This window comes from Streptopelia decaocto (genome assembly GCF_964273445.1).
Source record: "Streptopelia decaocto genome assembly, chromosome: 2".
Lineage (NCBI taxonomy): Eukaryota > Metazoa > Chordata > Aves > Columbiformes > Columbidae > Streptopelia > Streptopelia decaocto.
Window position 1 is genome coordinate 130,489,776 of NC_138655.1, and position 16,358 is coordinate 130,506,133.

A 16,358-nucleotide genomic window follows, 5' to 3' on the forward strand; every position below is an offset into this window, starting at 1 on the left:
CATCAGTAGGAGAAGAGGGGAGAGAAGGGGAGCTACACTGCGCACAACTAAAGTTTTCACAGATTTTCCAGTTGGACATTACATTAATGAAAACAACTAACTTGCCACAAATGTTTTAACTGGGACCGAGCTTTACACAATTCTCATATTTCCAGTTTTCAGCACAGATGTCGCACGGCCAGTACCGCAGAGAAGAAATCAATGACTTTTGTCCAAGTAAACAGCACAGAAGATCTTCAAACCACATACCTTAAAGGAAGAAGAAGGAAGGCGAGGATGGCAGGAAGACGACCACTATAAAGCATCAGCATTTCTAACCCTTGGTTAGTATCCCAGAGTTAACCTATTAAAATGTATACAGCTTGTTTGAGAAGAGATGTAAGTGAAGCCTCACAATGATGCAAAGAAGAGTTATACAAACACATAATATTTGAGACTGCTGATCAAATTGAGAATCTGGAATAAGCTTGAAGCTTCGTCCATTCCCCACTCCCCCTCAAAGATCAAAAACAAACAAAAACAAACAAACAAAAACCTTTTTGTTTTGGGCTAAGAGTAAATTTCATTGACACAGCATTCTCACCATCTTCCCTGCTAGCCTCCTCACTCTTTAGACTTCCAAAATAACCCAACCCGTGGAACTGAAAAACCAAACCAAACCAAACAACCACCTCTGCTTTCTCCTGTTATCCACACTGCGCGAGGGAACAACAAAACCTCCTCGATTCCCCGGAGAATGCCCACCACGATGCGGCCGCGGTCCCCCGTGGGGCGGTAGGAAGCACCCGCGGCAGCTGCCGGCGTTTCCCGGGCGCTGCCTCCCCCAGGCGGGTTCGGGCTCCAGCCCCACTGACCTGCCGCGCCCGGGACCGCTTCGCAGAGCCGCGATAAGGGCACCGAGAGCTGTTCCGCTTCCTCCGCCGCGGCGATTTATTCCCCCCCGGTGCACACACCCCCCGCCGTCCCGTACTTGCCGCTCGCCGCGTCCCGTCTCCTGGGGATGGCGGTTCTCGGCCCTCCCCCGCTACCGCCACCTGCACCTGCGCCGCCGAGGGCGGGAAGGGAGCTCGGGGACCGCTCAGCTCCGCTCCCTCCGGCGGCTGAGCGGGGGCGGCCCGGCCCGCCCGCCGCCTGCGGCAGCCCCGAGGGAAGCAGCTGGAGAGAAGACCACAGGCGGAGTGGCCGGATTTGGAGGAATTCGTGATAATTAGCAGCATCGGGTCCTTATAGAACAATACTTACACATCACTCCTCTCCCCACTGCCTCTGGGAACGCATGAAATTCGGGTCCCTATCTCACCATCCCCCCTTAACAAATGTTTACAAAACTGCCATAAATTAATTTTTTGCTTTCTGCTCATACTTGCTCCCCAGCACACCTCGGGGATTCCAGGACAGCCTATCAGATGGAAGCTGTTAGAAATAAAACAGACCACAAATGTCCAGTTCCCACTTGTGGCTAGCGTCACTGCATCCCCTGGGATGTGTCCTGCCTGTCCTCACACAGGGACAGGGGCTTGGAAGGAAACGTCACAGCTATCATGCCTTTATTTGGACAGCTCTTAGTTAAACTTCAGGTCATGGGAAAAGTAACTGCCTCTTACACAGTGGTGTGAGGACAGCTGCTTTCTGGAGTTACACTCTCAGCATAATAAATATTTTCTATCTTGATTTAAGACTTCTCCTTGATTTGCTTTTTTAAAAGCAGCAGAAACAGGTCACTAGTGATGGCCTTCACTACTTCACAGCTACTTGAGCTGGCTAATTGTTTCTGACTAAGCACAAACAAAATACAGATATTTGCAGAGTATGTTTTCAACATAGTGAAAGCAAAAAATCTGTAGATGTTTGAGAAAAACATCCATCACGTCAGCTGCAAAGAAAGACAGATTTATTTGGCATGTGATGGGTTTCTCTCTGAGGTTTCTTCAGTTTGGCCCATACAGGCTGCTCATTCCTCTGTCAGCAAACGGTGGCCAGCCGTCTTGCTGGTCAGCCAAATGGTAGAGCACCTCTATAAGTGGCCACTCATCTCAGACAAAGTTGTTTTCCCCATGTGACTAATGCAACAGTACCATTAAAAAATACGTGCTTGCTCCTGGCAAGGGCATCTACAAGATCTCTGTGATCAAGGAGTTTTTTTTTAAGAAAACCAGGTTGCATCAAGGGAAAAAATGAAACGTTGACTATAAGCTGAGCTCAACTACCAGTGTATCCAAGAAACCAGTACCTGGAGGTGGGCAAAGCTCTGACTGTGCAGAGCCCTTCTCTGCTGCATTAAAGCTCTCATAAAAGTTAAGCACAGGTAGTGAGGTAACCCTCATCAATAGCAATCCACTGCCTGCCAGCTGCTGCCTGCCAGACCTAGGGAGCTGGCTTTCCCTCTCACTTTTTGCAATAAACTAGTGCTCCTTGATGATTTTTTCTCTCATTCTTCTGCAGTACTGAGGACGCTATATTTCTTTCCCCCCTTTTTTTTCCTGTGAGCACCTTTGTCCTCATATTCTCAGAAAAGGGGATTACTCCCCACTCTGCGGGGGCCAGCTGGAGGACAGCACTGTGGCTAGGGCTTGGAGTTTGGATCTCCCACCAGTGTTATCCTTTTGCTTTTCATGCTTCATTTGGTTGACATTTAGCATGTAACCAACTTTTAGAGCACTTCCTACCTCTCTCAAGGAAACAGCAAGGGAACACTTTTCTTTCAGCTTCTCTTGCTCTTTGGAGCCATCGATCTGTGCAATAAAGCTCCTCACTGCCAGGCTTGATCTACTTCTCTTTCTGGGATCCCAGAGCAGGAGAGAAAGTAGCTGTCCTGCTGTAAGTGCAGGGGTTTTTCTAAGACTCCCCTGCAAACAAACTTGCATCTTGGGCCACATCCAGAGCAGTCTACAAACTTAGATGGGCACTGGTGAAAAAGTCTCATCTGTCTCTCTAGATCTGTTGAAGGCAAGTAATTTCCCCATATCCTCGGGGAGAAACCAAGTGCAATATTTTTCAAATAAAATAATTCCACCATTAAATAAGGGCTAAAATTCCTGAAAATTGACCCTAAGTATCTTACTGACTTCCTCTGTAACCTCAGTGACAGACATAATTTGTTCTCCAGTTTTATTTGCCTTATTCTTTTCTGATAATCCTTCTGTTTCTTTAAATCTTGTTTTAAGCAGTCAGCAAAGCAGAAGGTCTTCTAGCAGTGCAATTCAGTAAGAGTTTGGTTGAAAGCTTCATCACTGTTGTTCAACTGGCAGGTCTTGGTTGCACTTCCCATTTGTTTCAACTAACTTTTTACTTTTTTCACTGCATGTCTTCCTGTGTATTTGTCAGACATCTTCTCAGGACCAAGGATAATGATTTATTTTTTTCCTGCAGGCCACGTGTAGAACTTGATAGAATTGGAGAGATCAAATAGAGACAGAATTCAAGTTAGTGTTTTTCTAGGTAATGCCTCTTTACATATTGGTATATTACATATTCCAGCTCTCTACTCTTCACATGTGTGTTACTGGGTGATCAGTTGGCTACTGCCAATAAATTAAATAACAATCTAATGCAGACTAGGCTTCTTAAAAGACTAAGAAATTTTATTCTAGCTTTGTGGTAAGACTAATATGCTGAAACAAACAGAAGACAGAGGCTATTGAATAGTCGTAACTGAAGGAAGAACAAAGTTGCAATCACTCATTATTACTGGCTAAATAGTAATAATAAACAGTAACAATAAACAGTAATCAGAGTGGTTTCTAGGTGATCCACAATAGCAAACTAGTTTTGAAGGCTTAAAGTGTAAAAAGGGGCTACCCAAAGGTTTCAATATTGTTTCAACAGAGGCTTCATGCATTCAATTCAACATAAGTGAAATTTATAAATGTTAACATAGAAGTATGGTCTATGTTTAATGCGAAAGCCATATGGACCATAATACATCCAAATTACATCATTTGAACTCTTTCAGTAAGTTGATGTTGGAAGACAGTGAAATCAGTTCTGCCCATATTTAAGAGCAGGAGCTTAAATGTATTGCTTTTTCATGTCTTAAGCGCTTACCATTTAAGCCACAGTATTTTTATTCCATCAAAATTACCAACTTGATTTCTGTGTAGTTTCACACTGCTATAAAGAGGAGGGAAAAAAGCTGAGGGAAATTGAATTTTTTTTTTTTTTTTTCTATGTAAGTAGAAAAATCTTTCTGTTTTATGACAGCCTGTAAAAACTGATTGCCTGTCTTAATGTAAACAGATGGTAACAGATCCAGGATGACTGACGTTTACTATGCTCGTGCACAGCTCCCAGGGGACTCTACTTTTAACGTAATCTGTGCCTGCACACCCTGCAGTTTAGAAAAATAAACACTAACAAGAATTTCCACTTTTAAAGAACTTCTGGTAGTGAGTCTACTGAGTACCAACTTCTGCTGCTCATCAAGAAAGAAGCTGCCTGCACCATTTGCATGATCAGTGCTGTTTTGAAAGTCAAAAGCATAAAAAAAGAAGTCTGTATGCAGAAGGACAAACCCACTTATTTTCCACCTCCTGCTAGCTCAAAATGGGAACTATTACTTTTCCTCTCCTCTGTTATCATTTTAGATCCCGTTCAGGTTTGTCCTTGTTCTTTAGTCTCCTGTTTTTTAATCTACTCTTTTCTATCAGCCTTTTTTCTGCTAATTAGATATTTTGTCATTCCTCTCATTCCATTCTCCAGTAATTCTTGCCTCCTTCAATTATTTTGGCTTCTGTTCACTCTGCCATCTTGTATTAAACACCTTTAGAAATAACCAAAAGTAGCAGTAAACTTTAATGACAGCTGTCAATAAAAACCTAAGACTTAAGTGGAAAAAGCTACACCAACTACAATCCTGTTTAGGCTCTAGCTACATTTTTTTCCTTTAAATAAACACTTCTTCCACATCTAGTTATGGAAGTTTCCTGTTAGGAACTGACAGGAGAAGGTGATGAAAATCTGGCATGCCTAAGTAAAAATTATAACAGGATAAAAGTAAAGCATGTGCCTAGAAAGTGTTAATTCACTTGGTTTGGCTGTCACTTTCTTGGCTTTTTTCCACCTACCTGTGTAATTTTATATATTAGTTCCTTAGATTTTTAAAACTGTAAACAGGGGATGTGTATTTGTAAGACTGAAATAGAACTGACTAAAAGGAGTCAAAAAGAGGACAGTGTTTTATATACATGTGGATGGACAAACTCAAAAGTCTTTCTAGTAGCTCCTGAAAGATGCATATGCATCAGTTAGCAGACACACACCTTACTTAGTAGTAGTTTAAGCTAGTAAATTGAACTATGAAAGTAAATCAATACCTTATAATTCAATTACATTTTAAAAAAAATCTGAATGTGTCTAGATCTATGGAGAGTATGCGTCTCTTAATTCTTGTTTTTAGCAGTTTAAAAATCTTTCAAAACTTTGACAAATGTGTCAACACATTTGGTCAGCCATCTTTAAGATTGGGTTCTTCCTGGAATTTGTTCCCAAACTTTCTTTTAAAATATATACAAGTAACACAAAACTCTGCATTGAATTTAAAACAGCTTAAAAATTACCAACAGAATTTCAGACCAGTAGGACAAACATTTTTTGAGAAACATCCCTTGCTCTGCAAATTTATGCTCCATTTTAAATTCTACTCTGGGCCACTTTCATAGTGTGTGAGAATGGAACAGAAACCTCATTCAACTCAAGTACTTTCCAAAAGACTTTTCCAACATAAATATTTGAGATGGATTACTTCTTTTGTCTAGCCTATGTGTTTCTGCAGTGGTTTTGGCAAGAAGCAGGAGATGATTAAGATACAAAGCTATAGCATTTGAAAATGCAGTAAGAGAGGTCTTAATGGAAATCTAGGACAGGATACAACATAGGGGACAGATGTGAGAGATAAAGTGAAAAACTCTAGAAATGCTCTAAAATATATCTCTCGTAAAGAAACCCCTGGATATTTATGGTATACAATAGACTTTATTTTAGAACAGAAAGCGTTTCTTCCTAGAGGAAACTCTAAAGGCTGACATAATTTTTGTAGTTGTGGTGTTTGGTTTTTTTTGTTTGGTTGTGAGCTTTGTTTGTTTTAATAAAAAGGTTGTGCTAAAGACATTATTATAATAAATTATTAAATGGTTTCAAGATATAGACATTTTCCATACAAAAAAGTATAAATGCTAGGCAAAGCTTAGAATCTACATATTATGAGTCTTACATTGCACACTGCTGCTCATATAAGTCGAAGAAATGCTCATGTTCCTTGACCTTGCAATTTAGAAGTAGATAATTTTTGATCCTTGCTAAAAAAAACCCCCACCCAACTAAAACAAAAACCACAAACAAAACCCCAAACCAAACCAACCCAAACAACACCACCAGAAAAATACCTCAGCAGTGCTAGCAGAGACATTTCATTTGAACAATTCCCAAACATCAGTGTCTGTTAAAAATCCTGTGCAAGATATAAATCTTTTATCCCAAATGGTTCTGGAGAAGAGACAGGCAATACCATGGCAAAATGAGGGACCTTTCAACATTTCTGTTAATGTTAAATCACTTGTGTATGGGGTGGGCACACTAAGCCACAGTGTTTCACATGTAGCTTAGCTGAAGAAAGTGCCCTTAGACACATGCGCTTCACCTGATGACATCACCAATTACCCAAGGATGACTTTAGCAACTTATAGAGCGAAGCAGTTCTGCTAGAAAAGGCATCTTGCTGTCCTTGCCCAATGAAAGTTATTCCAGCAAACAAGGATAGCGGCTGCTTGCAACTGGTCCCCACAGAATTTCCACATGCGTTCACAAGTCTCAGGGTATTGGGAAATGACGGAAGTAGCTTTGGTGAAAGGAAAAGGAATCGGAAGGAAAGACATGGAAAGCATAAGGAAATGAAGGTGACAGCATGAAATTCAATATGAATTAAATATGAATTTTACATATAGAAAACAAGAGCCTCGTATTTGCTACCTAGTTGGTCATAAAAGTAAGCTAATGGAATAAATATAAAATGTAATAAAATTAATAGCAGTGGTTCTGAATGTGAAGTTGTAGAAGAAATTACTCAAGTTGGTATTATACTTTGTTTCACAGAACAAAATGATCACATTTAAAGGACTAAAAGGGTAAAATGGAATATGCATATTCATCCTTAATGTCTTCATGTTAGATTTTGTTACCTCATCTGATATTGTACCACAATGGTGGCTGAGTGACTCCTCTCTTATCAATTACCTAGAAACTGCTTCAAAACTCTGCATACCTCATAATTCACAATAAAAATGCCAGAGCCATAATAGTGAAGAAGTAGGCAATAAAGATGTATTAGTTGGTCAGATGCAGCTACTTTGAATTACGGCATAGTTTAACTTCAGTTAATAAGTTTGTCTAGCAGTAGAACCATTGCATTCGAATAGAGGCTAATAAGACTTAAAATTAAACAGGTATTTAATCAACCATACAATAAAGATAATTGATTCTAGGTCTCAGTTAGGAAAGATTATTCTGTTTTGCAGTACAAGGCTAGAAGCCACAAATTTTAACTTCCACCCTTTTTGGAAGATGGAACAAGCAAATGTTCTTGGTATTTATTTCTTCCTTTGTGAAATACGATTACGCGTTCACTGCAGAAGTACTGTAAGGTTTACCATCAAAATTCTCTTAGTATTAAAAAAAATTAGTATACATTATAATTAGCAACTTAGCATACCAAAGTTGTTTTAGTATAACACAATGCAGGAACCCATTTACATTTCACTGAGAGAAGCTCAATATATTTTTCTATGAGCTGAAGTCAATACTTTCAAGTTTCCACTTATCTGTTCTATTCATTCCCTGTCTGCAATACAATCACAACACTTCTATTATTCCTCTCTCTCTCAAATATAATTATATTTTTTGTAAAATATATCTATATATCTAGATAGATATATATAAAATTATTTGCTTGTGTGTGTCTGTATGTTCATACTCCTTACCTTAGAAAAGTTTTTCCTTTGGTTATTCCTCTGGTATGTTCAGGAACAACCGTAACTTCCACTCGCAAGAGCTGAACAAACCCCACAGAATTCATGCTGAGCTGGAATCTGCTGGTTTAATTCCCTGCTGGGACTCTGCCAGTTGGGAAATGCTGACCAGCAAGTCCAGCCCTTAATTACACAAATCCAGAAGCTGCTGCCAACCTTTCCCCATTGAGAAGCATTTGCTTTCTAGTGTTCTTCTTGATGAACAGACTATCACTCAAACATAATTTATTGCTGCTTTATATTGTAAGTAATTAAATGAAGAAACCTTTTAAACTCAAGGGAATTTTAATAGGTTACTTGCAAAATGTTATTGCAGGCAACAACTTGTACATGATTTTAGTTCCAAACCCACCAAAAATTATACAAATCAGCATTGTAAAAGTGTCAAATTAATGCCTTACAGGCTCTGCTGGCAGAATTAATTTCTAAGTTCTAGATGTGGGGAAACGTTACTCTCATTTTTTTCCTTTTCCATTTTTTTAGAAAAATTTACAAGTGAAATATTACTACAAAACTTTTTTATAAGGAATTTTTGCAAAACATTTACATTTTTACCATCAACTATTTTTCTGTTTCAAAATCATTATGTAGATTTAATACCCTATGCTGCACATCAATTCTTGCGGGATGACAATTCAGTGACATGCATAAAAAAAACACCACAAGGCATTAAAATGAAGACTTAAATACAAATATTGTTGCAATAAAACAGTTATAAAATTGAAAAATAGGACCTAAACATCATGCTTACCTAACTTTGACAAATTAACTTTTTCTCCTAGATTACACACTTTTATTACTGCTCTCATGAAAGAATGTGATAAATAATGACTTAACACCAATTTCTAATGTAATCGGCAACACATACACAAATCTAACCAAAGAAAGTATATTGTAAGAAAAAAACTATTCTAACACTGGAGTTCTACCATGGTAAATACACTTTGCACTGATAATTACAAGAAAGCAAAATTTTTAATGGTGGCAAAGGGAATGAACAGTGAAATGCCATTAAACAAGATACTACTGCACATCTGTGCCCTATTACTTACAACAGCTATATCCCACTGAGTCAAATAAAGGACATTGGAATTTACGATCCTTTTAAGACAGAAAAGTGGATTCCGAACGGTATGCAGAACAGACTGGCAAAATGTTTCTAATTCCAGCGGTAAAATGCGCACCTGCTAACACAAGTTAATGTACTTGAGACGCTATGAAGCCAACCAGATTTAGTTTTTGATACATCTATAATAGGGATTCATTGCAGATTAAAAATGACTTCGGTTCCTATCTGCATACGAAAGTATGCATGAAGAAATTATACATGAAATGGTTGTGCAGAATGCTCGTAACTTCAGTTTACAAAAATTGTTAGCTTCTAGGAAACATGGTATTAACATTAGGAAAGTTTCTTCTTTGCATAAAGAAATTTATAGCACTGATTGTGAAGCATAATGATAAAATATATATTTGACGTTTCAGTTCCTATATAATAAAATTAACAGTTAATACTACCTAATGTTCATCTGTATTAAATGTAACATCTAATTGATTCTGATGTTTTAAATCCAGATACATCAGTTAAGAGTACTTTAAATAAAATATACAAAATAATGTACAAAACCCAACTAAAATTTAAAGACTCTGTTACAAGTCTACAAAAGCTTTAAGAAACTTGAAATTTATAACCACAGTGTAAAATTGTTTTTCTTTAATCTCAAAGCTTTTTATGTAAACTGAAAGTATAAAATACCTTCAGCTTAGTATTTTGCTACAAAGGGCTGGCCTAAAGTGTACACAGTGTAAACAATGATTGGTATTTCTTTTGCTTCAAAAATACAGAAAACACCACAAGATTGATAAAGTATTCAGATGAGAAGTGTATGCTTTGTGAGAGAATGCACAAGGTATCTGTTATGTGTCTCAAACCAACAGCTACCAAACACATTCTTCCTTTTGTAATTTGCAGGGAAGAAAACCATACTTATCCTTCTTGCACTGTACTTCCTTTAGTTACATAAAAATATTTTGGTGTATAAATTTTTTAAAAAACTGGTAAAGAGAATTATTACCAAATGACTCTGTGTAAAAGATTACATTTATGCCTATGGGAAGTAATTAAAAATCCTGAGTATGAAATATTTGGCCATCTTTCCTCCTTGTACATACTGGAGTTTTCACAACAAAATGCAGTTTGTTTTAATCATCATTGTTTTTCATTTCCTCTATATTCCTACTAAACTGGCACAGCTGAAAATGTAACCAAACTGTTGAAATCAAAAGTCATGTAGTAAAAAGTTATCTATGTTCCTCTTACCCCAGCTTGTTTTGTCTTTGGAGGCTCAATGTAAAATTGGATAGACAAGAGATATTTATTACCAGCCCACATATTATCCTTGAAGAGAAAACAAAGACAGTAATATTTAGGGGAAAAGAGAGAAAATGTTTACTTGTAATACTCTTTTTTGGTTAAAATCTGATAATTGATTCTTCTCTTTGGCTATTAAGTCAAAGCAAAAAGAACTCAACACATTAACCACAATATAATAACTAGTATTTACACAGAGAAGATACTGGAGAATGAGCTACAACACTCAATTATCTGATTAATTTCCATGAATTCTAACAAAATTAAAACATTTAAATAACTAAGACTGAGTTCTTACGATTCTTGTTACCTACGAGTTAGAAATGGACCATGGACATGAGCCAGCAGTGTGCCCAAGTGGCCAAGAAGGCCAACAGCATCTTGGCGTGCATCACGAACAGTGTGACCAGCAGGCCTAGGCAAGCGATGGTCCCCCTGTACTGGGCGCTGTTGAGGCCCCATCTGGAATTCTGTGTTCATTTTGGGCCTCTCACTACAAGAAAGACATTGAGGTGCTGGAGAGAGTTCAGAGGAGGGTCATGAGGCTGGTGAGGGGTCTGAGGCACAAGTCTGATGAGGAGCAGCTGAGGGAACTGGGGCTGTTTAGCCTGGAGAAAAGGAGGCTGAGGGGAGACCTTATCACTGTCTACAACTACCTGAAAGGAGGTTGTAGCATGGAGGGTGTTGGTCTCTTCTCCCAGGTAGAAAGTGATAGGACAAGAGGAAATGGCCTCAAGTTGCACCAGGGGAGGTTCAAATTTGATTTTAGGAAAAATTTCTTCATGGAAAGGGTTGTCTGGCATTAGAACAGACTGCCCAGGGAAGTGGTGGAGTCACCATCCCTGGAGGTGTTTAAAAGACGTATAGACAAGGTTCTTAGGGACATGGTTCAGTGCCAGGGTTAGGTTAGTGGTTGGACTCTATGAACTTTAGGGTCTCTTTCAACCAAAATGATTCTATAATTCTATGGATGTTGAAAATATAATGAAATGAAATACCAAAAATTGACACAAAAGTTGCCAGATTCATTTTTCATTCTACATAAAGATACCATTACTTTTGTAAAACCTCACATTAATATTTTTCTATGGGTTTATCTTTCCTACTGTATAGACTAATTCTACATAACCTTAGCTCTCCAAACAGAGAGAGGAATTAGAACTCACTGATTGTCATTTATACACACTACTATAATGTAGTGGTCAAAATTAATCTGAGGGCAACCTCAGAACCACTTTGCAGCATGCATCATCCAGCTGCTAATTAAGCAATTCCAAAACTCGAGAAAAGACGGCCAAAATCAACTGACGTGTTCTATGGACTGAGCAAAACCTAAAATATTTCCACTATCATTCAATCTGTATTCGGTTTTGCTGTGCCTTATGGGGAAAGGATGTTCTCATGAAAATATTACAAATTTGTTCCAAAAACAAAGTACCTTCATCAAATGATATTAATCCTAGTCAAGGTCCACCCTGATTTACATTGATATTATCTGATTTTATAAACACATTAACATACAATGCTAAAATAGAGGGGGAAGTTCACTTAAAACCATTACATGATATACAGACATATAACTAAAAAAGTACAGTATGGAAATAATATCCCCCCATCTGTTAATCCAGTACATCAATTTGCGCTGTTTGTATTTTTGAAATTTTTGTCTTGTTGCACCAGTGTACACTTCCCATGCTGACCCTCCAACCTGGAACACTTACAGAAGTCATGACTGAAAACATGATTTCCTGCTCTGTAATCCACTTTACCAGCCCACTTCCATATCCTGAAAGGTATGTAAACGTAAGTGCAGCACTAGGCGTCCATATAATTGATCCTTTCAGAATTCTTCCATGTTTGTTGAAACATTAGGAGTTGCTGGGTTTGAATCTTGAGAAATGGCAGCAACAGTGACAATTCTTGGAGATCCAAGAACCTCAGTAACTGAAGAGTCCAGTTCTCCCGAGGTAACAATAGCAAGGGCCGTTCCACCACCCTTCTTGTTCTGATGAGTTTTGACATGTTTAGAGAGATGGTCACTTCGCATAAACCTTTTAGAACATTCTGGGCACTCAAATCTCTTTTCACCTTTTTTAAAAGAAGAACAAAACCAAATGTTACTGAAAGACAACACTGAACACTTTGTTTGAGCATTTGAATATGATCCTTTTCTATTCAACATTTGAAGTGTCTTTAAAAGGATCCAATGTTTTATTCTCTACCTGTCCGATTTCCAGGTCACAGGCTTTTGGCAACCCACTCTTCACTACTAAAATGTTCTCAACAAATATCTGCTATGCTGTGATTGTCTGGTGAGAAGTTTGAATTTCAGGTCACCAAATAATTTTCATAAACTCGTATAAGCCTGACAGAGCAGGAGAGGAAAAAGCCCTGAGAGAACAGTTTTTAAGATTACAGTGATGAGAAGGGAATTAGGAAACATGAATTGCAAGGCTCCATGAGGATGTATGAAATCTATGCCAGAAGAAATAAATTCACCATACTAAAAAAAGTCTTGTCACTTTTCAAATGTAATTAGTGCTTAGACTTCAAGCTCTATCTTCCACTGCTGTAAATCGTGGGGAGGGGAACCTTCTTGGAGTTAGAAATATAAAGGCTGATAAAATTTTCAGTTTCTAAAAGGTTCACTTTTCCAATCTGAACTGTAAATAGAACTTGCTTTATCAGTTCTTAATTGAGACTCCAAGAAAATTCCCAAGAAGATAAAAACTTATGTGTGGACTAGGTTAATACATTTTTTAAGGACTGAGCTAGACCAAGTCAGGAAATGACAATCCTGGTCCATGGCCAATCCTACATGCTCAAGAAAATTTGCCAAATTTAGATCAGGTATTAGCTAATGTACATCAGCTATCTGTGACAGTCACTTTTTTCTAGCACAGGTACAGAAGAACAGTTTGAACAGATCTCATTTTATTTATTTGATTTCAGTCAGCTTGCATTGATGAAAACTGAAATCTACTACTTCCTCTATTTTGAAGTTACTTTATTTACTCTTAGTAGTAGTTTTCAGAGATGCTAATAAGTGAGATCTTTGATAACGCTGTTTAGCTATGGCCACTATGGTGCAGACTTGCTCTATTATGCACACAGAAAGGGCTGACCAACCTGTGTGGGTTCTTCTGTGTCTTTGTAACTCATCACTCCTTGTAAATCGCTTGCCACAAAAAATCCAGTTGCATACAAATGGCCTTTCACCAGTATGCCAGCGCAGATGTGCTCTAAGATGAGATGTCTTGCCATAAACTTTTCCACATCCTTCAATGTGGCAGATATGTTGTTTCTTTTTTCCTGGCTCATTACTGCCTCTAAAAAGATCAAATTTAAACAGGTGAGCAATTATATTCTAAAATATTATTAAGTATTAGGAAAAATATTTCATGCTAATAGAGACAATTACAATCCCCTGTCTAAAAATATATAAATATACTTTGTAATAGAAAGCATTAAAAATAATGTAGGCAATGTAAGAAAATCTCATGCCCAAATGAAGGCAAACTGTGATAAGAAGCCTAAATACATACTGAAAAAATTTACATTTACCTTCCTTCTCCCTCTCTGCAATTAGGACATGAGCAGGCAACTCTTCTCAATCTCTTGCCGGGTTGCACTTCCTGGTCCGAAGCTTGTTGAGCTTGTTGCAGCTGCACTTGTGTGATCTGATCAGGACTAACAGCACCAATTGCTGCATTAGCAATGCCACCTACTGCTACAGTAACAGGAGCTATTGTGGCTTGCTGTACTTTTACTCCATCCTGTCCTTGCTGTTGACCTGTAAAACAAGAAAGCATTGGTACCTTTTATTAGTCACTTCAATAAGTGAAATGCACAAAGACACTTCATATGTTTTGTAGAACGAAAATCCACCTAAAGTTAAAGGAAGCCACAAACCAAATATTAAATCCAGCCATTTTCCTGCAGCACTACCAGACGACTTACCTGCTAGCTTAGAGAGCCCCTGTTTAATGCAATTTGTTATTAGAACACTACAAGACTGCAAATTACTGACTGTTAAGAAACGTGAACTAGTGTAACAAGCATCTTCTTTTTCTCAAAAACTAAGATAAATGACAAAACATTAAACAAAATCTTAGATAGAAAGCTTTTTAAATCTATTGCCAACTAGTATCTCTCTAATGACCTTTGAAAACATCTACATTCAGAAAACTACAATTAGCTAATTTTAAAAGTTGCTTTATGGTACATACAGAATTGTCACTCCTACAATCTGTCCTGAATCAACAGTGAGCCAGAAAGGAAATTTCACAAAGAAAAAGAAATGTTTTAGGACTAGACTTGAATAAGGTAGCATACCAGAGCGTTGTGGGGGGTCTTTTTGTGTTTTTGTTTGGTGTTTTTGTTTGTTTGTTTGTTTGTGGTGTTTGTTTTTTTTCAGCACAGCATTACCAGCCAGGCAAGGGAGGCAAATGTCCCACTTTGCACTGGTGCGGCCTCACCTGGAGCACCGTGTGCAGTTCTGGGCACCTCAGTATGAGAAAGCCATCAGACTATTAGAGTGTGTCCATAGGAGCACAACAAAGATGCTGAAAGGTCTCAAGGGTAAGACTTAGGAGGGGCAGCTGAAGTCACTCCGCTTGGCTTGTTCAGCTTGGAGAAGGTTGAGGGGTGACCTCATTGCAGCCTACAGCTTCCTCAGGGAGCGGCAGTGGAGGGGGAGCTGCTGATCTTTCTGGTGACCAGCAATAGGATGTGAGGAAATGGGATGAAGCTGCATTAGGAGAAGCTCAGGTCAGACATTACAAAAAAGTTCTTCACTGAGAGAGGGTGGTCGGTCACTGCAACAGGCACCCAAAGAAGCGGTCATGGCACCGAGCCTGCCAGAGGTCAAGGAACACCTGGACAATGCTCTTGGTCATATGGTTTAGTTTTAGGTAGTCCTGCAAGGAGGTGGGAGTTTGACCCAATGACCCTTATGGGTCCTCTCCAACTTGAGATATTTTATGATTCTATGATTTTGTTTTGCAGAAGGAAGTATGTTTTCCAGAAGACTGGAAAAGCAGCTTGACTGAATCAAATGGAATTCTAAGACTGACTTGATGAATTATGAATTCAGTTTCATTGCATAAATTCATTGATCTCATTGACTTTCTTGATCAAAGGAAATCAGGATTACTGTCTTGATATTAAAGCAAACTAGAGACTATTCCATTATAGACAAGAAGTGTAGTTTCTTGAGTAGCAGGGTATTATTATGTTTGCTTAAAAAGTTAGTACTATCTGGTCTAAGAAAATAATGTGACAAATTAAATCTGACACAGAGATATGAACTCCAGCTGCAATCTGACAACACTCAATGCTAGTCCTGCCAGCAACAGGGATGACACAAAATATCATTAGATGCTGCCATTTTAAAAAATTCAGTGCCTTCATGTAATGAAGAAGAGGAAAAAAACAACCAGAAATCCTTAGAATAAACTATAATATTTTAAGACTTAAAAGTCCGAAGTATTGAAGCATTAATTTAAAACTTAGAAATCCCTTCAGAGAGATTCAAATGGGTACTCCAATTTACTTCTCAAGCATCTGTAACAGACACCATCAATGGGGATAAGACTGAGAAGAAAACTCTCTCAAGTCTAAACTGCCTAGGTACCAAGTGAGTTCATATATAACACAGCATGGGATAGTGACTACTTTATCAACGTGATTGCTGAGGAGCAATACATGCTATCTTGTTTAACGCCATGATAACAGCCATAAATGAAATCCAACACACAGCACCGAACACCACCACACACATGCAGATAGGTTAGAACTAATGAACACAATATACAGAGACTGTCCCAGAGTGACTTGACAGCCATCAAACAGGCCACTGTTAGCTACAGGAAATAGAATAAAACTGTTTTGTGCCTTGGTCAGTACAAGGTTATTTTTACCAGAAACACTGACCAAATTTTCCCAGTTCTCTTTTTTGGTTTCCATCT

At 38.3% G+C, this 16,358-nt stretch overlaps 1 protein-coding gene across 1 annotated transcript in view; it reads right to left on the reverse strand.

Moving 5' to 3' along the window:
* Nucleotides 1-9,448: 9,448 nt before the first annotated feature.
* The window catches only part of SP4 (Sp4 transcription factor), a 28,101-nt gene continuing 21,191 nt past the window's right edge, over nt 9,449-16,358 (reverse strand). The window contains exons 4-6 of the mRNA XM_082043927.1: nt 13,954-14,182; nt 13,519-13,718; nt 9,449-12,477 (exon numbers count right to left, since the gene is read on the reverse strand). Of these exons, the coding sequence (XP_081900053.1) occupies nt 12,230-12,477; nt 13,519-13,718; nt 13,954-14,182 (677 nt within the window). The 3' untranslated portion in view covers nt 9,449-12,229. The remainder of the gene's footprint in view (nt 12,478-13,518; nt 13,719-13,953; nt 14,183-16,358) is intronic.